The sequence below is a fragment of the Stigmatopora nigra genome, chromosome 8 (genome assembly GCF_051989575.1).
Source record: "Stigmatopora nigra isolate UIUO_SnigA chromosome 8, RoL_Snig_1.1, whole genome shotgun sequence".
NCBI classification, from domain to species: Eukaryota; Metazoa; Chordata; class Actinopteri; order Syngnathiformes; family Syngnathidae; genus Stigmatopora; species Stigmatopora nigra.
This window is the reverse complement of record NC_135515.1, coordinates 8,762,742-8,786,224: the sequence shown is the minus strand read 5'-3', so window position 1 is coordinate 8,786,224 and position 23,483 is coordinate 8,762,742. Positions and strand designations below refer to the sequence as shown.

General features: G+C 39.1%; 2 protein-coding genes across 3 annotated transcripts; both read right to left on the bottom strand.

The window, feature by feature from the left end:
- Nucleotides 1-335: 335 nt before the first annotated feature.
- On the bottom strand, nt 336-9,665 carry ccdc92ba (coiled-coil domain containing 92Ba). 2 transcript variants are annotated; one of them, XM_077723341.1, is made up of 5 exons: nt 9,364-9,665; nt 9,212-9,291; nt 8,513-8,707; nt 5,877-5,924; nt 336-3,549 (listed from the first exon to the last, which is right to left on the bottom strand). In XM_077723341.1, the coding sequence occupies exons 3-5, from the start codon at nt 8,646-8,648 to the stop codon at nt 2,855-2,857; spliced, it is 879 nt and encodes a 292-aa protein (XP_077579467.1). In that variant the 5' UTR covers nt 8,649-8,707; nt 9,212-9,291; nt 9,364-9,665; the 3' UTR covers nt 336-2,854. The 2 variants fall into 2 exon arrangements, with proteins under 2 accessions (XP_077579467.1, XP_077579465.1); XM_077723339.1 differs by lacking the exon at nt 9,212-9,291.
- A 572-nt stretch (nt 9,666-10,237) lies between these two features.
- Nucleotides 10,238-23,204, bottom strand: tlcd2 (TLC domain containing 2). Its single transcript, XM_077722137.1, has 4 exons — nt 22,591-23,204; nt 22,420-22,502; nt 19,141-19,223; nt 10,238-12,928 (listed from the first exon to the last, which is right to left on the bottom strand). Exons 1-4 carry the CDS (start codon nt 22,767-22,769, stop codon nt 12,548-12,550), a joined length of 726 nt encoding a protein of 241 aa, XP_077578263.1. The 5' UTR covers nt 22,770-23,204; the 3' UTR covers nt 10,238-12,547.
- Nucleotides 23,205-23,483: the final 279 nt, after the last annotated feature.

The following is a 23,483-nucleotide window of genomic DNA, read 5'->3' as shown; positions in this document are numbered from 1 at the left end:
AGGCAATTTAAAAAGCTTGCATAGCAAAGAATGAGTCTATACTGATTAAACCCAATCAACAGATGAACTGTGACCTATATTGGCCTGTATACAATCAGCTTTTAACAATCTCATTGTGGAGTTAAACAATGGAGAGTATCAATTCCCCTCAGGTGCATGTATCAAGTAAATAGACCCGGCCAACATATAAAGCAGGGGGTGCCCAACTCTGGTCCTCAAGGGCCCTTATCCAGTCTATTTTCCATGTCTTCTACTAAAACACTTCAATCAAATAATCAGGATTGTTATCAAGCTTTTGGTGTGTTTTACAAAGCATTCCAAACAAGCAGACACGGACAGGTCTCGGTTTTTATTCCAATTTGTATGTTTTCAGGACAACACAGAGTTGATGTGGTTGTCAGCTCACCCACTCTAAGACATAGACCATATTAGGAGAAAATATTCCTTTGTGGTTGATGTTAGCAAGCTCATATCAACTATCACATCACTAAAGATGCTTTTTGGTACTGGGTGAAACTGTTCTAATAACACTAAACTGGACAAAGAAAATGGAAGATATTTTCTCAGGTTGAGGGGTCTGGTGATATATTGCAGTAACATGAGGATTATTAACAAAAAAAGTCCAAATAAATCATGAAAATAACTCATTAAAAAAGGGCAATCAGTTTGAGGTAAGTGCTCTTTGGCTCCTTCCTGTAAATCATATTGAAGCACAGATAATGCAAAACACGTTTGTTAAAGCTAAATATGCATATGCATGAATCCTGAATGTGACCACTGTACAGTACTGCTACCATAAGGTCTAAATTGTGTTTCAATTTTGGATACTGAGAGTTTAACAGTCTTAATTCAGTATCCCCACTGTAAAGAAAAAAAATGTACCAGTTAGAGGTAAGAAATACAGTAATCCCTCATATATCACAGATAATCTAGACCAAATATGGCCACGATAATCCAAATCGTGAAGAAGGATCACTCCTATGATTACTACCATACTAGCATCCTCTATTGGAGTAGTGCACACAATAATGCTATCATAATTGCTTTTCCATGTTGGGCAAAGGTTTCAGCTGGCATTATATTCTGAAAATTAGACTTTATGTAGCATAATGACATGCCCATACATTTATTGCTGCCTTTTGTCCAGCATTAATGAGTCTCATAACCCATGGTAAGTCTTCTACTACTCATCAAATCAACAGAATATAACAAACTTCAAACAATAGCATACAAAAACTTGACGCAATACGGACAGCAGTAATGAAATATAAACATATTTAGTCTGTAAAACAGTTATCCCAACCTAGAGATTAGATTATATAAATATAGGAATACATTTCTCTGATAAAGACAAAACACAATAATTATACATCATTTTTCATCAGGAAATATCAGTTAGAGCAGAAAATTAGTTTTAAAGGACTCAAGTCACATAGATGAAAGAAAAATGCCCAAATTGTAAAAACCTCAATATATATTTTTTTCATAGTTGAAAAAAAGTTTGCTCTTTTATAAGGCAGCCATTACAAGGACGCTCAATGTTTAGCAGAAAAGAAATATTGACAGAATATTTCAGTTCACTTAGTTCTTGCTTTTCTCTTCTTTGTACTGGAGGCTCTTTTTACTCTTGTATAACTGACTACATTCTCAGCATACCCTTTTTTTACAATCTCCTCGCACATGTTTGTACAGCAACAATATCAAAGAGTTAGCAGTGTACACTTTGAAAATGTGAACCATCAACTTGGGGAGAAAAAAAAACAGCCCTCACTTAACCACCAGTCCTCTTTTTCCATTTTTCCTGAGTTGTAAACAAAGGAAATACCTAAAACTAGATTATTGTTGCCACTTGTGATTTAGGTTGGAGCCCAATTGCAAATTATTCATCAAGCACATATTTTTAAAAGAACTCTTAGTGCAGTTGGATTCACGAACCAAACCCTTAAGAAAAATGTTGGGTTGTTTCATTTAAAATTGGATAAAACAAGTTAGAAACTTAAAAAAAAAAAGATGCATCTACTCAAGTAGTTGATTTTCAAATCTATTAAAATGTATGGTATTACATAATCTCACCAGTTAAAACGTACAAATTCAAATGTCCTTATATACCATATTTTCTGTTGTCCAGTGGCAGGCTCATACAATTGCACACACCTCAGATATAGTTTCAGCTGTCACTCTTGTCTTTAAAGTCACACAAGCAGTGTCAGGCTGATTTATGGTTTAACTTTAAAGGTCACAGTTGCTCCTGGCGACATCAAATAAAAGGTTGTTGTCCTCCCAAAAATGTCCAGAACCTGAACTGGACTCAATAAAAGGATTGCTTTTACTATTAAGGCCTCACAAGTGACACCCGTGTAAACACATCCTTCCATTTGAATCAAGGACTGACTGACTTAAAGTGACTTGTACTGAGTATTGTACCGAGTTCATAACATTAGAGAGGAAAAGGGGAGGGGCTAATTGAGTGCTCAAGGGCCACATTTGATTTAAAAATGGACATATGGCTCAGGTCAATTGGAGATGAGGTTAAGATTCGAGTATGAAAATGTAAATAATTATCTAGATATATCATTTTACATTTCTTAATGTGTGCATATTAAAATGTAATAATAAGATCAATATTTTATAAATACAAATATATCAGTAACATGTTGCATATTTTATGTACATTAAATGAATAAACCTGTTATTCCATTAAATCCTTTTTTAAAGGAACAAAGACAACCAAAAATGCAGCTAAATTATTGCATTGAAAATATAAATGATTGGGCGCACCATGTTTGGACCCTGAGCCATACCAAATCAATATGAGGGGTGGGGGGCAAAACAAACAAAAAAGATCACCCCTTTGCTAGTCTGCTGGTGCTCGAGCAGCAGGGGGCGCTGCAGTTGCAGACACCAATCTGGTTGCATCTTCTTGAGGAACCGCTAGCAATTGCTCAGCAAATTCTTCATCCTCTTGCTCTACGCCAAGTGGAAGCTGTCTACGCTTGGAACGCACTCGGAACCTCCACGGGTGAAGAAAGAGGGCGGGGTCGGGCATGGCGGCAGGCTCGGCCGGGCCCGTCACTTTCTCCATGGGCACGCATTCGCGGGCACGCTCCATTCTGGAGGAGGCTCTCATACGTTTGGGTTTGACCACGGGAGTGGAACCAGAGGCCCCCGTGTGCAACTGTTGGGGCGAGATGTGCTCACCGCCGTACTGGGGGTTTTGATTGGGGCCTTCGGTCAGGAGCGTGTGCCTCTGCTGCAGACGCTGGAGGTGCAACTTCTGCTTGGCGGCATGCAGCTGGAAGGAGAGGTACGCCGCCACCTCAGTTTGTTTCTGCAGCTCTGCGTTTAGGACGGTGGAGGAGTGGCTGCGTCGTTTGAGCTCCTCAAGGAAGTGGCGCTCTTTTTCTTTCAGATTGGCTCGAAGTGCTCCCACCAACGCACCCTTGTGGCTGAGCTCCTTGCGAATCTCCCCAATGGTGTACTCCTGTTCCGATAGATGCTCTTCTATATCCCTGCAGCGGACCTCCAGCAGCTCCTCTTCCTCTAGTATTTCTGAAATAGGAAAGGGATTTAGAATACTAAGCAACTTGGATGAAAACTGTCATTTGTGTGGGGTCAGTGCCACTTTGAAATGATTTCAGAACCACCCATAATGGTTAAAAATCCAAAGTAAAGTGAAACTGCAATTACAAGTTTTAAATGTCAACAAACTTGTAACATAGCTTGTGATTTTCTTTTTAAAGCTGTATTTTAGTGCCAAAGTCAGATTTTGGTGTCAGCACGAGTAGGATTCTTATTTAACAAAGTATACAGTAAAAATACATAAAAATTAGCATTACCAAAACAGTGAATTTTGTGTTTAAAATTGTACCACGCAGTGGTATAGTGTTGTATTGTAAAATGTATTTCCTAAAGAGGTCAAATTACAACTTGAAAGACTAACAAATGCATTTGGTCTTATTTAATTTATTTATTAAAGCGGTTGGCTACATAATTCCAGAAGTGGACATGATTGTATATAACGGACCATGCAAACTATTTAGTATGTTGTAGATATTTGTGGCCCGAGTACAAAATTGTGTATGCCACTGAATTTGGTTTGTCTAAAAATAAAACAAAGTTGGGGGTATACTAATGTGTGCTTCATTCAATTCCTGCTGCAATTTATTGTCTCACGAGACACAGTGCCTGAGCCACCTCCAATGAATTTAAAGCTACAAGAGCATATTATTGTTATATATTCCTTGAGGTGAATATATAACAAGCTTGGGCGTAGACATACTGCTATAGTATGAAGACAATGGCATTACAGGGATACATACATTTGATAAATCAATTCCAGACAACTTAACTCCCTCTTATTGGGGTGCATTTTTCATCTCAATGAGAAATTGTTAGATGAAAAAGAGTGACTTCATTCTTCCCACACAGCAGATGCACATGATTGCTTTATTACTGCAGCTGACACACGCATGCACACAAGTGGGGAACCAAGTGCCCCTTAAAAGTGGAGTGAGGAAAATTTGTGGCACATGAAAAAGCAAAAACCCAACACATGCACTCATATACAGCATTGGTCCGAATATAAGACGACATATTCGTCTTTAGTAGTTTGGCAAAAACCGGCATAGTAAACTACAGATATTTGTAGTATTTGCCATCGCTGTTAATATATATAAGATGTATTGCCAAAAAAATACTTATTTAGTTACATTGAGTTACATAAACACTTTTGGGATGAACTACAAAAAAGGAGAAACATTTATGGTCTCTCATCTTACTCCGGTTCATTTGAAAGACTAAACTACGATTCCCAAACAAGGTCCAACAGCAAATGTTTCCCATAACTATGGAAGACAGTATCCCTACAAAGGGGAACAGAATCCATATATTCCCTTTCAGTCAGACCAAAACTTGTGTGTCTATTTACATTAATGTACTTTAATGAGTAACTCCATCTTGCCCTTGATATTCCCGGATACTGTCTCCCTTTTTTGTAAGTATTCCAGGAAAAATTCTCAGACATTGATTCTTAGGATAGCTGTCGCCTACCATCACCACACCCAGGTTGAGCTCATAATACTCGTGACTTCATATCACACCCCACGTTTACCCCTCTACCCCCCGTCTGCCGCCTTTTCGTATCCCTTTTATCACTCTCCTCCCTACCTCCCCTTTCTTTGTATCTTGCAAGCTCTTATTGCCTCCTTGGGCTTCTTCTCGCTGTCTGTTGTAAGCAGACACCCCCCACGGGACGACGAGGAGAGACGATAGCAAAAAAGAAAAAAGGATGGATCCATTTGCCAGGGAGGGAGGAGAACATTCCCTTGATGGATAGGCACACACTGCCTAAGGGGGAAAAAAAGAGATGCTTCTAATGGCTGAGTAATGCAGCAGCACAGCACTGTTTGCCTTTTGACTCCACTTTTCCACGCATCATGACCAAATGTATGGTACAACTCTAAAGAGAGGTTACAATTAATGCATTTGGGAGCAGAGATTGCATATGCGGGTGTCGGATATCTACTGTAGTTTTCTTATAGCCACTGCTCTAGTAAAGCCATAAACCGTTGCTTTTTTTCCATCTCAGATTATTGGGTCAGCTCACATCAAAGCACAAAGAAGGGACCAGTTTTGTGTAAGGATTGTCAGAAAAGTATCAGTGTGAGAGAGAGAGAGAGAAAGAGAGATTTCCCATGGGGGGTGGGGTGGTGGAAGGGACTGATGCAGTGTGTTGCTGATGCTGCATTGGGGTTTTTGCCTGGATGGGGACTAACCATTTGGGCTCAAAAGAGGGGGTCTGGGTCAAAAGATGAAGACGGCAGACTAAATGATTGACATATATGAAGTGAAAGGGATTAGAATCTCGTCCAACATACCTATTTGGCGTCGACACGTAGGTGTCACTTTCAGGTCATCTGTCAGTTCTGAAAAGAGAAAAAAGGTTAAGATTATTAAAAAAATAAAAACTAATCATGGTTGAGTATCAATTATGAGCTGTAATCTCTAAAAAGGGAGCACTGACATTTTAAGTGGGTTTAATATTTTCAATTAAAAGATAAGTGATAACTTGATTTAGCCCATGCTCATTTATGAAGCTAAAGCTTGGAAGAATCTCTATTCTAGAATTTACATTACTTGTCAAAATGCTTTTTGTTGCGCGCTGAAATACAGTTGCAGATTTTTGAGGATTGCTCTCTGAAATCAATATGTACTTAAAGAAAAACGCTGTCCGTGCACAATTAAAATGCACAATGTCCATGGACAGAAGGAGAATTGCACAATACAATGGACTTGAAAGCAAAGTCCGACCAGCGATTGGAACAAAATATGGAGGAATCTTCCATACTCTATACTCACAATTTTGTCGTAACAGTTAAGAAAATTAGTCAATGTGTTCAATATAAACAATCTCTACACTGCCTGATTTGTAAATTGGTTCGTCAAAGTATCAAGCTAAGTAGGACAAAACTGTAACTGGACTAAACCATGATTGGAGGAGACAGTTTTGGACAGTTTATCCACGTTTCATCCTATAAACATCTGGGAGCCTTTGGTCGGATTATATCCGATGCTCAACTAATACCATGACTAATGCTCTGTGCTTTTGAAAATGATGGATGGATTAAAGTAACACATAATGCTATGAGTATGACTTGACAGTGAGACTTTAATAGGTGTATGATAGGTCTCCCGCACCTTTAATTATCCAAAATATTTAAAATAACTGCTGCACCCTAATTTAGCTCCAAAAAAAACCCCAGAAATGCATGGTTTTATATTCCAACTTTTACCAGACAAAATGCAATTTACACAAATTTCCATTCAATACACCTTCATAATTGAATATCCCAATGATTCACCAATATTAATCCATAGATAAAGCGCATTGGATTATAAGGTGCACCTTTGAGAAAAGTCTTTTAGTTGCGCCTTATATAGTGCTGAAGATACAGTATGTGTATCGCCAATGAACTTCAAAGTTATGCCCGCACAAATATTTTTGTCCTAAAAGTTTATCTTGGATGCACAAAATGAGTTTTCAACAAAATAACTATGCCAGTGTAGTTACTCTTCAGTTTATTGGTGTAATGCACCATTGGGTGCTGTAATAATGTGACACTACCGTCCCTTCGTCCTCCAAAAAAACACAACCCTGTGCAGGTTTGGTCACACTTTACAGGGACAAATTGAACTGCCTATTAGCTTAAAGTGACTGGGAATCTAAACATGAGGAGAAAAATTCAATATCAAGGACATTTCAGGGACATAAACGTAAATGTCACTGCTAGAAGAGCAAAACAGCATTAATACACATCACTACAGCAGACAACAAATCAACCTCATCGTGTCCTTCATGAAGCAGTGCATTAGCAAGCTGGCAGAAAGTGATCTTAGACTCATTTTGCTTATGTTTGCATTATCAATCCAAAAACCAAGAAAGATTTCAAATTAAAAAAAAATATTTTCTTTCCTGCTTGGGGAAAAAAAAACTCTTCAAAAGTCTGTCGGGTAGTATAAAACAATAAGCATGGAATTGATTGAGAACAAATAAATCTTGAACACAAACATATGAGGTATGGATATGGTATAGAGAATACACAAAAAAAACTAAAATAAAAATAATTTTAAAATTTTACTTTGACGATGCCAGGAATTTGCACGTATTATCTAGCACAAATCTAATATTAAGCTTTGTAGTAAAATTGTGTTTATTATTTCTACATTGTGCAGTATTTGAATAATATGAATGATCACCTCCAGCCCTACAAGTTCAGATGGATTGGATGAGTATCACTGTTAATGAAAATTATTGTGATGGGATACAAGTGCATATGGGAGACCCCACTGACAAAGAAAGCACAATTATAGACTGACACAACAAACTGTTGGGGGAGAGTGTTTTCTAAACAACTGATAGCACTGGCTCGGAGCCATCTATCTCTCTTGTGCTCACAAAGGCCTGCCTCTACCAGCCATCATTTATATAGATTACTAAAAACCACAGGATGCATGGATTAACCATTATGGATATACTTTGCATTAATCCGATAGCTCTACTATACATTATAATGCATATGTAATTTAACATATGACTGCATAAAAATGAAAAACAAGCTTGATATGGGTAATATTTTCTTATGTTTTAAGGTTTGTAGCCCAGTATAGACCTGTTTGGGTGTTAGCTGTCTTTAAACAAATGCAATATAAGTTCCATTAACTGGTGAGATAGTGATGTCATCTCCAGGAATCACAGCATGACATCATCATGTTGTCATGGTCTTGCACCAATTCACATCAAATGGACAGTTAGGATTAGCATTGGGGCAGTAAATATTTTACATGATAATGACAATTATGTTAAAGATTCTTTAAGGAGAGGGATTCTCTAAAGGCAATGAGGTCATATAATGGGATATTGTGCTAAGATATGATTTTCTATTGTAGAAAGAGGTCAGTGTATGTGTGAACCTGCTGAATCATAATACACATACATTTTTAATGAGACACTTACCCGAGCAGCGTCTCTGCAGGGAAACAATCTCCAGATGGAGACCGTGGAGCAAAGTGAGTTGCTCCTGCCTGAGGAAGACAGTACTCCTCTCCACACTCTCCAACTGCTGAGCCATGTTGTTGCGTTCAATGTCCATGGTTGGGTTTGCGCTCAGGAGACAGAGGATGAGTAACAAAATTCCGGGAGGTGAGGGAACTGTCCAAGGAATAAATGGGAATAATTTAGAGGGGGTGGGGGGGGGGGGGGGGTTGTGGGTTTGTCATTATATCTCCACTGGTAGAATAGAAGTTTCCAAATTTAAAAACAGGAGGTTAAAACTCTTTGAGGATTTAGTAATAAAACTCCTCACTCAATGAGTAATTCAACGTGAAGCAAAATCTGAGCATCAGATATGTTGCTATTCAGTAGTCATGAAATGCAATATATCACGAAATGAAGAGTACACTAGTACCTCTACTTACGAATATCTCTCCATGTGAAATATTCAGGTTAATATAAAGCCTGAATGATCATAATTTTCACGAAAGGCAAAATTTTAAATAAAATAAAAAATCAAGGATTCATTTGTATTTATATGTTGACATTGTTGTGGTATTGTCATGACACAACTTCTGGAACAATTAATTTTCATAAATTGAGGTACACAGAATATGCATTTACACCCAAGTCCCATTAACTTCCCTGAAAACCCATAATTACCATGGAAAGTTTCCAATTTGGAATATTTCCAAAACTCCACATCTTAAACTCCCAAGTTCACCACCAAGCCATGGATTTGCCTTGAAGGATGGATGCCACAACAAAAAATGACCTGTGATGCCATTATTTTTTCATGTATATAGTTTACCTACCTTTATTCCTAGTTTAAGAAAATAGACCCCCTAGGCTGGCTGTCAGTGTAGAGGTTGCAAGGTGCATCCTTCATGCGACCATGGAGAGCGCAAAACAGCTATAAAGTGTGGATACTGCTGAAATTCTGCGGAACATTTGGACCAAAAAGCCACCCTTTTCGGTTCTGACGAATGCAGCTAAGCCCACCGTCAAGGCTTGCATCTCCAGGCAAATGCGTGCCGCGTCCTTCTTGCTCACTCATAAAGAAGTAACGCAGGCGTCGATAGCCACAAGCCAGCCTGATGATTCCTGGAGTGGGGAGCGCGAGAAGAGACCCAAAAACGTCCTCAGGTCTCGCGAGAACAAACATCGTACCACACAGGCGAACAGCCAGCCGATTGGTGGGATTCAAACATGCCAAAATGTCAGATTGGAAGGACCAAAGTGGAAATTAACTGGGCTGGTAAAACGATTTTCTCTTAGAATGGTAATTTAAATACTACTATAGACATTTTTTAAATTTAATTCTATATGAAAATAATAGTACAGCAGACCATAACCAACTTTGGATCCGTCTACCAAAAAAGCAAACAAAGATGCACATTGTACTGCAGTACCGTCTAGTGGACATGACTAGAATTACAACAACACGACCAAAATAATAATAATAATAAAGCTTAACCCCATAAATGCCTGACATCCCTTATATTTGAACTTCACATTTTGGGTCACATTTGATAGAATAATCAAATTATATTTACATACAACATTATTTAAAAACAAAAATACATAAATAAGGAAAATGATCATAAAAATAATGTATAAAAACATAAGTTAAATTAATTTCTATTAAGGGTTAATTGATATTTTTTTATAAATCACATACAGACAATATCAACTTTACAGAATGTTTCTCTTTATTAAAACACAAAACTATGTTTTTATTAACAGAAATTAGAGGGTGAAATAACATTCTGCTCCAGTAAAACCAAAGCGATATTTACACAGCTCATGGATGTTTCTCAGTCAACCCACCTTGTGCTTTGCAATTCATGACGTTATCTCTATATATGTAATATTTTAATGACTTCACATCTGAAATCCATTTTTTTCCTAGGAATTAAAACACTATTAAAAAATAACTGCAATCACATCATGATGCATGTTTGGAAAGATATCAGACACAATGTAATCATGTTAAAATGTTAATTATAGTCTCACAGTGTCGGTATTACATTTTGGCCAAAACTGCGTGCTGGCTAAATCAAGGTACCGTATCTGAATTTGGCTGCCAATCCTTAATGCAACTCTACGATAAGAGTCCAATCACACTCACACACATAGATGACTCATGTTGAGAGAGGAGCAGTATGCCGCCTACATTTGCTGGTCAAGTATGTAAGAAATAACAGTATATTGATCTTTATAAGGCTGCTGTGATGAAAATTGAACATTTCTCTTTCCCCAGCAATACTGTGTTATGCTTAACACGGATAGTGTTTGATGGAAAACTCAGCTGAGAGCAGAATCTGTATTTAGTCTAGCTTTGTGTTTGGATTTGACACCTAAAATGAATCGCCCTGTAAAAAAGGTCGTAAAAATATTGGCTACGGAGACTACAACAACAGAATTACAATTACTAGCTTCAAATATTTGAACTTGCACTTGGTTTAATCTATCACTGAACACTTCAAGGAACCAAATTGAAATATCCACAATTTCACTCGCTGAACAAAAAATACACATGACAAATGGACTGCAACGCTATAAAACCTGTTTGTGCACGTTTCTGAACGTAGTACAGTGAACACCCCCATATTCACAAATTGAAGTTTTATTTTTAAGAAAATCTGATGTTTGCTAAGGTCAAAGAGTGACTTTAGTTCTAGCAAGTGGAATCTGAGTAATGTTTTTAGGTTTATATTTCCAGAATACATTTGAGATGTTTCATTATTGGCCAATGAATACACGCTATGAAGTAAAAAAAAAAAAGGAATTTAAACCACATTTCTGCCTGTCTCACAATAGAGTGCAGGCAATCATTTACTTATCAAGTATTTTTCGTTTTTTCCATTTGCAGTTTACAGATGTACTAAGCATTTACAAACAAAATTATTTTCCTTCTCAATCGTGAATTGTGGGTGTTCACCGTCTTCACAAGATCTCAAGTGCATTTATTACACAAAGCTTACAAACTGGCATTGAACTCATTCAAGAATTACAAAAGTCAAGACACATCGCTGCTCATTTCCTCAAAGATCACATCCCAAATTAGATGACTACTTTCAAATTTTATTCATAAATACTTGGATGTCTGGTTCACTTAAGTACCAATGTGACATCTTAATTGTGCTCTTGGTCAGCATGTCACAAATGCTGAACTTAACATTTAATTTGAAACCGATCTGCCTTCCGAGTCTAAATAATTCCAGTATGCCATTTTTATTACAGGCACAGTAATTCTATTTCCTTTGGATATTATAAAGAATCTCATATACATATTATTAAGAAGCCCTGGAACATTTTTAAATTTAGAAAGGAAAAGAAAAACACAGTATCATTCAGTAAGTGAGGTAATTTGCTGAGTGTGCTGCCTTTTACATCATTACAAAGAAAAAAAAAATCACACCAGCCTATTAAATGCTAACTAACTACAATAATAATAGACAGAAGCCATCAAAAACCATGAAATCCGATTATTTCATAGGTTTCATGAGTTCCCAAAAGCGGTGGCAGTTGGCTGCTGGATTTAAACATTTGGATTACCAAACAGGAAATCTGACGAAGCTCTGGCTTGACGTTTTCCCTTGAATCTTTTCGCTTCCATTAGACGGGCCTTATTTTGGTAGAGCGCAGTTTACGGGTTGTACCACATTCGACAATCATTTAAAATGCTCGTTCTGGGAAGGCAGAGAAGTGTTAAAAACTTGAGGTAGCAGATGGCTTAAAGGTAAGGAGATCAAAAAATACATTAGCTTTGTATAGGAGATTAATTGATTAATTCATTCGGAGGTGACGGCACCCCCAGCCACACGTCGCATGATGATTTACATTCCCGTCCGGCTTCAAACGGAGGTGATTGTGGGCTTCATTCACTATTAGCTCCATTTTGAAACACCCTGTGGGTCTGAAATGTAGCTGCAAATAAGAAAGAAACAAAAAGGAAAACAAATCTAACCCACGTGATGGCAAAAAGATTTTTCCCTATGGTTCCTTCTCCTTCTTGGCCTCCCGAGTGCTGTTCTTCAAGAAGTCGCTCCTGAGGAGGCGATAAAACAGGATAATGTTCATGACCGTCATAATGGCCAGACCCACGCTGCCCAACGTGTAGGCCTGGAGGGGCACGTTGTCCCTGTTCAGCACGAGCCAACGGGTCATCCAGGCCAGGGTGTTGATGCGGAACACCACATAGGTGCCCAGGTTGATCATGCTGTTGACCCGGTAGACGGTGCCGGTGGCCTGGTTGGCCAACCGAAGGATCTGCCTGAGGTGGAGGAATACCGAGTTGATCTCAACCAATAGGGCCACCACGGCGAAACCCACGTAGCGGTACGTCAACACGGACAGGCCGAAACAAGTGATCACCTGAGAAAGGGTAAACACAAGGAAATGTGTTAGTGTGTTAGTGTTAGTGAGAATACAGCCCCTGATACTATATTTAGATAAGCTTGCATAAAATGAGGAATGCCCATCTGTCCATTTATGCCACATCTTATTTGGGAAATAAGCGATGTACATCTGAATATTCTTCACATTTGGGAGCAGCGGAGGTATAGTATTTGTCCTTTTTTCTGTCAGGGAGCATTTTGTACAAAAACTAGAACACATTAATGTATGGAGGAATACTGAAGACAAAAGTATTTTCGTGTGATAGGATTTAGAGGAAAGGTCAGCACACCTTTGCTAAGTATATAAGCAGTGCTTACATTACAAAATATGTTGAATAACAACAGACACTGACTCTCCACAGGAGGGCAGCATGGAAAAAGCAAGCAACTCTCATGACTGACATTCATTCATAGAGTGCAATCATAACATCCGATGTTTGAACACGCCCATTTGGAATCAAGCACTCCAAGGTCATTTTGAGTCAGAATGATGCAAGGAAGCAAACAGCGTGGTGACAAGCTGGTGTCGGGGGACCATGTTGACATGACACCATTAGAACAACCACTATTACCCCAGAAAGCCACCTGCAAAGATTAACAGTGCACACCTTATTTCTATTTATAAACCCCCTTTTCTGGAATGGACTATTGAACTCTATGCTTCTATAGATACTTTTGTGAATGGACGGTTAATTTTAGTATTTAGGAGCATCTTTACTTGCATTACTCCCCTACTTTAATGGTACTACCCGTACTTTGTACCACTTGCATGCATGGAACAACAAAGAAGACGATTGTAAAATCAAAACTCTCTTGAGATATGTTTCTTTCCTCTTTAGATCGAGAACATTTTACACTGATTGTGCAAAGTGATTAGTGTAGTCTTTGAACGTTGTTAGGTAGGGGAAAAAAATCAAATAAAATCAGACACCACGATACTGGTGGCCCAGATATAATATAAAAAGGTTAAGACAACATCATGACTAAGATGTAATAATAGTAATTAGAAGTCAAGGAGGAGTTATGTCGTGTTATTAATTCTAAACGATTCCAAAATTACTTGTATTTTTATTGCATAACCACACAGTAGACAACCGTTCTCATCTAGTCCAAACAAGTCCATTTTGTCCAAAAACAGCAGCCCAGCAACATCACAGCCAAAGGCTTAAAAGCAATGTGAATAGGACAAAACTACTGTTGAGCACAAAACAAAAAGGCACTCTGATGAGGTGGTCATTTTCTAACAAAAACGTTTGGGGCCACCAAATGCATGTCTGGCTTTGTTTTCACCTCCTCTAACAGGAAAGTATTCCAGAGGTTGCACTAGTAACTTGGTAGCTGTTTACTGTAATGTGCCTCTCGTTATCTGGTAACAATGTTACCACTTGCATAAGTAATCAAATAAAATGTGTTAGGCAAATGGGTGTGGCTCAACCAAAAAGGCCACCATAATAAGGTTTATGGGGAGAAGCATGATAGCTCTTAAAATAGTCTTGTGACTAATGATGTTAACTGCAGCTAGTCAAGAAAACCAAGTTTTTACCAAATTGTTTACCTATTCTTTTTGATTATTTAGTTTTATACGCATGACAATTTTTAGGTATCAATTGCCTAAAGTTTTTGTTGGCAATGATTTCAACCTGGACCAAAATATTCCAATTTTCCCCATAATGAACTTAAAATAGTTTCAGTGAGTTGCTGAAAATTAATTGTGAAAACAATACTTTAAATAAAAGTGTAAAGTATGATTCTTTGCTATACAGAAGCGAAAATAATTACAACTACCTGTTGTATGGCAGTGTGTTTACCCGAGTGCAAATACAATAATAAACATCAGTACATGCTTTTGCCTGGAAAAAGAAAAGAAAAATTTGTTTCAAAACACAAACAAGTGTGAAAGGGAATAACCCAAAGAAATGTTTATAGCTTGGTGCTTGTTGCCTTATCGTTATGATGTTTATGCATGTGGTAATCAGCCAATCACAACTGCCCCTTACTAATCTTGGCAGTTAAAAGGTGATAGGAGTGTCACTATCAGACTCGTGACAAAGGTAAACTGGTAGGAAATATCACAACGTAACGTTAAGGCTCAAAGGATACACACGTATGATTAAAAAAAAAAAACTCAACTAAGCGAGATTGAAAGAAACCTGAAAGCCATTTTTGGACATAGGCCAATTTCATAGCAGTCCAAAAAAAGAAGAAGGGGAATCCCAGTTATTCCCAAACAGTTCCAGGAGACATTTGAACACTTGGATTTCTTAAACATTAGTCCGGAATCCCATGTGGCGGGTGTTATATCACACCACTCCAAAAACAAATTAGTGTCAGGGTGAGAGGAGAGTAAATCTGGGCTGTAGACAGACAAAAATTTTAGGCCACCTGAGAATTCTGACTCTACAACCGAATAAAAATCAACTATTACTTGGTAGCTACAATATTTTTCACATGGGAGAAGACTGCAAATTGCTACAATTGTTAACAGACACGAGAAAAGTCATTCACATTTGAATTGTCCTCGCTAAAACATTCAGTACATATAATTCAAACCCCAAAAAATTAAGGCGTAACCACCAACAATAATCATCAAACGTCCAACGCATTAAGATGATAATTTAAAAAAAATCTGGAGCTGTCTTTAGAACCAATAAGCGGATGTCCAGTTGCCTCACATGTAACTGTCAGAAGCATAAGCTTAAAGAGCAATAAAAGTTTTACAACCTCTAAAAGCTGTACTTAGTTTATATCAGAGAGGTCAAGAGAGGGAACAAAGACGAAGCTCACAAAGAGAAGGCAACCATACAGCCACTCCTTGGAAGCAGTAGTAATGATTAAACCAGAGGTCAAGGTTTCAAAAGACATACGCATCCTTTTGGAGGACACGGGATGACTGATATCATGCGACTCGAGTTAACGCTGGTCGCCTGACGGCAGATCACGCTCAAGTCACGGGCATTTTTGGAGAGAAAAAAAATAGAAAACCGCCGGACTTCACAAGATCTCACTGGCCTTCAAATCAGATCATCAGAAAAGGTTTAGAACATTTTAAAAACGAGGGACAATTACAATAGCATTGACTATGGTATTGACTATGTCCAATTTCACATTTTTCCATCAATCAAATGATGATTTGAGTCATGGCACAAGGTGCAGCTCCCTCACCTTGTCAGCCTGCATAGCTTTAACAGAATAGACATCAACAATAAATAAATACCATCTCCTCCCCTATTGTAATGTTTACAGCTTGACTTTCCTTGTCTGCAGCCTCTTTGGTATGCATAGCACATACGTGTTGGGCTGTGTGACCCATTTCGGGCCTCATAAGACAAACAAGACGCTACACTCAGTTCTATGGATGGAACTGCAAATTTCCATACCTGGGTCCATCTTGTTGATACCTTGCATTCCTCTTGGTTTGAGAAGAACTTCAAAAGAAGTATATGTTCATATTTTTTTTCAATACAACAATTACCTCCAGATTTCTCCTCATTAAAGTTGTATACAGTAATCCCTCGAATACCGCGGTCAATGTAGACCAGACATGGCCGCGATAATCGAAAAATCGTGAAGTAGGGCCATCCCTATTACAATTACCTTTTTTATCCATACCTCCTTGTTGATCAAAACCATTTTTGATACTATGTCCTCAAGGAATACATTCCCCATGTGATTAATTGTACAGTATTTAAATAATCATCTTATATTGAATGGCTCTCTCCTTGTTCTTAACAAGAATGTGTTTATTTCTCAGCTGTCTCATCCCTTTACTCCATAATCATATCACCCCCACAAGAGCAGAGACATCTGTTGCCTATCGTCTCCCTTACAGAGCAAACACACCCAACTAAAAACTCCAACTCCCTGAGTAACCTTTCAATAACGCCTGTACTTCATCCAAATATCTTTGAGTTATAACACTACTCCAGGGGTGGCCAACCCGCGGCTCCCGAGCCGCATGCGGCTCTTTGCCCGGTTTCATGCGGCTCTTACGTCCATATCAAAATTTGTATTTGTGTTTTATTTTTATTTGCGTGTGCGCTTCGCTTGAGTTCAATATAGTATTTTCGTCCAATGCGCATGTGCTTGGGATGAAAATACCTCAAAGTTTCCCAGTAGGAGCAAGGTCATTTGAGTAAACGTTTTTAACAGAGTGGGAGAGCTCCCGTGAACCAGAAGCGACAATGAACGGCGTCGCGCACACAAAAAGTATCCCAAAGATCGAGCGTCGGCTGAAAAAGCCACACCCCCTGCGAGGCAGACCAAGGCGAGAGTGCTCAGCCGGAAGCAGCCAATAGGAGAGCGAGGTGTACACCCACGTGGTGGGCGCGCTAGTCAAAAGCCATTCATAATAAATGACAGCTCACAAGGAGCGAATGTTGCGCAAAAATAGGCTCTGATTTTATGACAGAAGTCCCACTAAGTAACATGCATAGTAAAAGAAAAATGCTATTGTAAATTATTATATTTTTGTTTGTGGACTTGGTTGAACTGAGAGTTTGTCTGTGTGAGACAGTGCACACAATGTTCATTGTTGATAATGACTGGCCTGTGCTGTTAGTACTGTAGGAGTCTATTTATGTCATTACTATGCTGGTGTGTGACATTTACAATAAATCTGGCTGAGCAAAGGTATGTGTGTGATGTGGCTCTTTGCGGTAACACAGTAAAAAATGTGGCTCTTTGCGGTAACACAGTAAAAAATGTGGCTCTTGGTCTCTGACTGGTTGGCCACCCCTGCACTACTCCATATTTCACTAATGGTATTCAGCCTGCGGCCCCCACATTTTATGCACTGCCTTAAATCATCTCATACCATCCGCCTTTGCTGCCGTCTTCATACACCCTCGTATGGCTACCCACTTGATAAGCAACTAAGAACTATTAACTTAAAACATCTAAATCTACTAATGTTTATTAAATACTATTGCATGACTTCATCTGAAGGAAAAAGACTTAAAATGCAAAACAAGTTGAGGGTAGGTTTTATACAAGGAAAACCGGGAGAAAATGCCAATAACAGCAGGTGCGGTGAAGGTGAAGGTGCGGGGGTATTAGAATAGAAGTTACTAAGTATCGTGCCTTTTTTGATCTTGAGACAATTTGGGGCCAGCTGGCTCAACCAAAACACCCATTCATGGCTTTTAGAGGAAGGGAAGGATAGCAATGGGATAAGCAAACGTCTTTGCCTAACTCAACACACATTTCAATACAGTGAATCTCTAAATCATACTATGACTCAAGGTTGGGATTAAAAAGTTCTTAGAAATTATTTGCTTGCTTGACATCTTGGAATAGCTATTTGGTCGCAAATGAGTGACATCATATGCTGGAATTTCAGGTTCTGAGTTTTACAAGCATAGAACCAAAGCGCACTGGAATAATACGAGGGCATTGATTGCCTATGGCATTATATCATAGAAGGCATGCAAGTACTGCATCATTTCATTTTAGCCCTGGTATATGTATGGTATTCGCAGAATAGGTCTTACGGGACAGGAAAATAAGATTTGAATGGAAAATTAAAAAACATCAACTATCGACACCCTGTCAAAATGGATTGGATCCATTCATTTGGCAGCCTGTCAGTTAGTTTCTTTGACTTTTTACACATTTTGTCACATAACTCACCTACTTTTTCTCTTGTTGCAGATTTGTAAAAATTCTAGCTCACTCAATCACCTATTGAAGGTTTTTGAAGAAGATTATTTTCAGACAAATGTATACTTGCAGTTTTCTAATGCTTTGAGATAAAGGGTTTTAAAAAGTGGTCATTTCCGTTGTCAAAGGATGTGACAGTAATTGATATTCTTGAGACATTTTCACACGTCATATTTTTTTTAGATTACCACAATTTTCCAGCAACTGAGCTGATCTAACCAGTTTTTCCAGGCCGTGTTGGAAAGAAGCTGCAAGGTCGACTCTCTCAAGCCATATTTGTTATATTTCGCAATAATTGTTAGTTTGTTCTTCTGACACTTGTTCCTTGTAAAGAGACAAGAACGACAGGTATTTTGTCTTACGCCTAACTACGCATGAAGTTATTACACTGGAGTTATGGTGAGATAAAAGCTTTGCCAGTCATCTGTGCCAAAGTATCCACCCAAATTGAGCAAACAATAAACCCTAAATTGATCATTCATGCAAACCAACTTGAAGTCGACTTAAAGATTTATTGTGTTTGAAACTTACTACAGTATGATGTATGGCGAGCTCCCAGCACTGACTGAATCTCTGGCATTTCACCATGTCAAACAGGTCATAGATGAAGTAACCTGTTGAGCAGAAGAAGAAGAAAAAAATGGAGCTCACATAAATGTTGAGATTTTTGGGGGGACAGTTCGTTCATTGATAACAACAAAATACATTCACTGTCACAACAGATGCCATAGGCGTCAAGGCAGCCCGGAGGGGTGGGGGATCTTGCTTCCATGACAACCAAAATGCATCTCAGAGTGCAGAGCTATTCATATCCACGACACCCACCCTCCTTCTTGCCGCCACCAGCCGTATCCATGGCGACCGCTTTTCAGATTGCTGTAAAAAATAATGGAGTAGTAAAGACGAAGGCAGCGGGGTGGGCGAGGGTAGGCCAGAATTACTCCCTTATGTTGGAAATCCAACACCAAGGGTCACTTAATGCTCACCCTCCCCCTTTAACTACCATGGAGGTCTTAGGTCACACCTGTACATCACGACAAAACAGGAAATTGTACATCTGGTACCCTCTTTAAGGACTATTAAGACATTCTTCAATTTTTCTTTCAAGATTCTGCCTTGTTCATGTAAAGCATTGCAATAAGAAAAAATAAGAAAAATGAATTTAGGGAAATTCTTCATTCATTTTCCATTCAGCTTATCTTCACATTATTAAATTATGAATTCCTTTTTTGACGCCCTGAACACATGGCTTAGCTGCACTATGGTAGTGCTGAATGCCTTTTAATCCTGAAGCAATTTGAATGCAGGACAGGCAAGTTTGGTAACATCGCTATGTGGTTTCTAATACTGTAGTGTTTGTTTAAAAGTATTCAGCTGAACTTAAGGGAACAGAGACAACAAACATGGGCAAAAGTGAACCAGAGCAAAGTATATGCTACCTATTTACAATTAGCTTTTTAATAAAATCATTATGGCTTCATTTATCGGGACACACCCAAAAAGGAGGGGATTTTTGTAGAAAAAACACAAATGTGGAAAATACGCATACTCGGAAACTGAGATTCCAATACTCAAAGCTCACAGACAAAGTAGAACTTTTTACCATAAGTACACCGTGTATATAAAAAAAAATGGTGTTTGTCAGGAAAATATTATCATGATTTGACCATCAGGCAGCACCAACACTGGGAAATTAGAAGTGTCTGAAAATGTTGCTGATGCAAGAATAATGGTTCTATTCATCATCAGTACAGTAGTCAGATAGTTTCCACTGACTTCAATATTCAAAGTATGACTGGACCATTTGGCTGGAAAAAAGGCTTACGAGCTTGCTATTTTCCTCTCCCAGTCCCACTGGACTCTTAACTATATACCATAACTTTTTTCACATTATTATCATACTGAATTCGTAGTGAAGTTGCTTTTTTGGTTTTTTTTATTCTCCAGGCCAATTACAATAAATTGAAAATTTTGTTTGGGACTGACAAGTAAGTGTAAACATGATCGGATAGTTATTACTATTTGTGTTGCCTGTGGCAGCATCTTGTTTAATCCAATTATGTACAGTGCAGAGACCATTGCAAAACAACAAAAGCACACATTAAACGGTACTGCTTAGTGGATTAGTTGCAGAGATTGTGGTGGAGTCCCCAAATAAGTTCTTCTTTCAACAAGCTGTGAACCACAGATGAAAAACCATAAGAAGAGGACTGTGCAAATGGTGTGCCAGTAAATACGATAAAAAAAATACGAAAACTTGAGAACCACACAACAGTCACTGAGGGAAGTCTGAATTTTCCAATGGAACAAAAGACGAAACCAGCGACTTCTTGCACTGTGATTGCTCTTGTGCCGAGACAAAAGTGAACGGGGTGACGTGTAGTGTGGCAGGCCATTCATAATGGCCTCTATTGAGACTCCCGTAGCATCAACTTGCTTTGTTCTTTCAGGGTTTTCAGGGCTGGGCTTCCTCAAAGAATGTTAAGCATCCTGAGAATTCTTGGGGGAGCCCAAGTCTTTTGGCACATGGCCAATGGAGCTCCGGTTCGGAAGGCCAGGGGCAACCCTTACACAACTTGAGGATTAGTGGGGGAAACAGGAGCACTTGCTATTTAAAGACGGTAGACAAGCAAGTGGACTCAGGTTTGGCCCACTGAACAAAAAATACATAAACAATGAGATTTATTTTAAACATGTAATATTTTAACAGTTAACCAGCTCATCAAAACTTGGTATGAGACACATATGGTCAAATTTTGCTTTACAAAAGTGAGCTGAACATTTTTCATTAGGGTAAATTGTGTCAAAGTCAAGTTCAAAAGTCTTTGTCGGAAATAAATGGAAGAAAAAAACACACCCAACAGGGAATTGTGAAATATTTGAAATGACTCGAGTGGGGGACAGTTTGACCTCAAAGTTCAGTTCTAAAATTCTTGGTTAAAATCTTGGCCCCACGTGCATTTCCACACGTGTGGGTGTTTTCTATCTGTCTGCTCCTGCTTGCTATTACACTTCCAAAACATACGTGCCACCCGCCTCTCACAGAGCAATTAAAAATATGAATCATGAACTAGGTTCTAATGTTGGAGATATAACAGGCCATAAAATAACTCCATGAAGTTTTATGAAAAAAAAGTTATAAAGTTTTAAATTTAAAGCCACTGCCGATTTTTCCACATTAAAAATGTACTCATTTGTCAATCTGCTGACGTCACTTACGTCTGTTGAACAGATCTGCTCACATCTTGACGACCAGATTTTTTTCAATTGGTTGGATAAAAAAAACCACACAACTTCAGCTAGTGATTGGTCATTTCCAATAGCCTTTAGAGCACGGATAGGGAAACTATGGCTCGGGAGAGGCGGAGGACAACACCCTGAATAAGTGGCCGGCCAATCGCAGGGCACAAGGAGACAGACAACCATGCACACTCATACCCATACTGTGTGCCAATTTAGAGTCTCCAATCAGCCTACCATGCATGTTTTTGGAATGTGGGAGGAAACCAGAGGACGGAGATGAAACCCACGCAGACCCGGGAAGAACATGCAAACTCCACACAGGTGGACTGACCTGGACTTGAACCCAGGACGCCAGAGCTGTGAGGCCGAGGCACTAACGACACTCCCTACCGGGTCGCCCTCAATACTTTTTTTTCATGCAATATACAGTATGAAGGAATTTTGCATCATAATATGAAAACTATAAACCTTGAATTAAGGGCACACAAGTGTGTAGATTGCCATCCCTTAATTAGGCCACAAAACCCAGTCATTTTGAAACTGCAAAGATTTTTTTTTTAAACTCACCAATTGAAAACGATACCAGCGCATGGGAAACCACAGAATGTGTTTCTATCAAATCTTCAGCCATCTCTGGTTGCAGAAAAAAGCTGCAAAATAGCAAAAGTTTAGTCACGTGATCCCCTCCTTAACCTCAATTTCAATTGGCAATTACAACAACAACAAAAATCGGGTTACCAAAGCAGCGCCCAGATCGCAGTGACGAGGCTGTGCAAGAAGGACGTGGAGATGTTTCTCCATCGGGACGTGTTCTTGGTGGCAGCTTCGGGCACAGGTAGTCTTCCAACCACGGCGTTGAAACATCGGAAGAATCCGAAAGCTCCTCCGGTGGTGAGGAAGACCGAGCTCAGCTCCATGGCACCCCAAAAACGCGTAAAGAGCGCGAAGGCTTGACGACTGGGGCTTTGGTCGCCGTAGTTAATGAACTGTTCCTAGGAAAAGCTCTCCCAAATCACATACCCGTGAAGTTACGCTCGTGCCAGTACCCGAGAGGCCAAAAGGGCGTATGCTTGGATCGGCTGCTCTTCCTTCCAAAAGCGGTGTGGAGATGACGCGAGGTGGGGTACGCCACTGAGAAGAGAGCGCGTGGAGTGGCCAAAGCTCCGTGTTATCAGGGGGGCAACACCGATGGAGATGAATGAAGACGCAAAGCGTAACGATGACTTGTTGAGGGCTGGAAGACGACCTCTGTTGAACAATCTAGTCCGATGCTTGTGTAACTTTTTGACAACGAGCAAAACCAAACAGACTGCTTTTCCCCGCCCTACTACAAATGGGGCGCGGCCACGAGAAAGCATGTCTTGTGCCGCGTTCAAGTTCCCCAGGATATCCAATATAGTTAGTAGAGCGGCTGATACGGCCCTGATTGCAAATTGTTGTACTATACACCTGAAAAGACATACAAAGAGACAAAAGTGTGACTTTGGTTATTTATTCTTCATAATTTATTTACTGCACTTACTAATCAATATTTACTTGGTTTTCACTGATTATAATAACCTTTCAATCCATTCTTATTTCTAAGGTGTGGAGTTTTCAAGTTCTCACAATGCTTTTCTCCGGGTACTCCG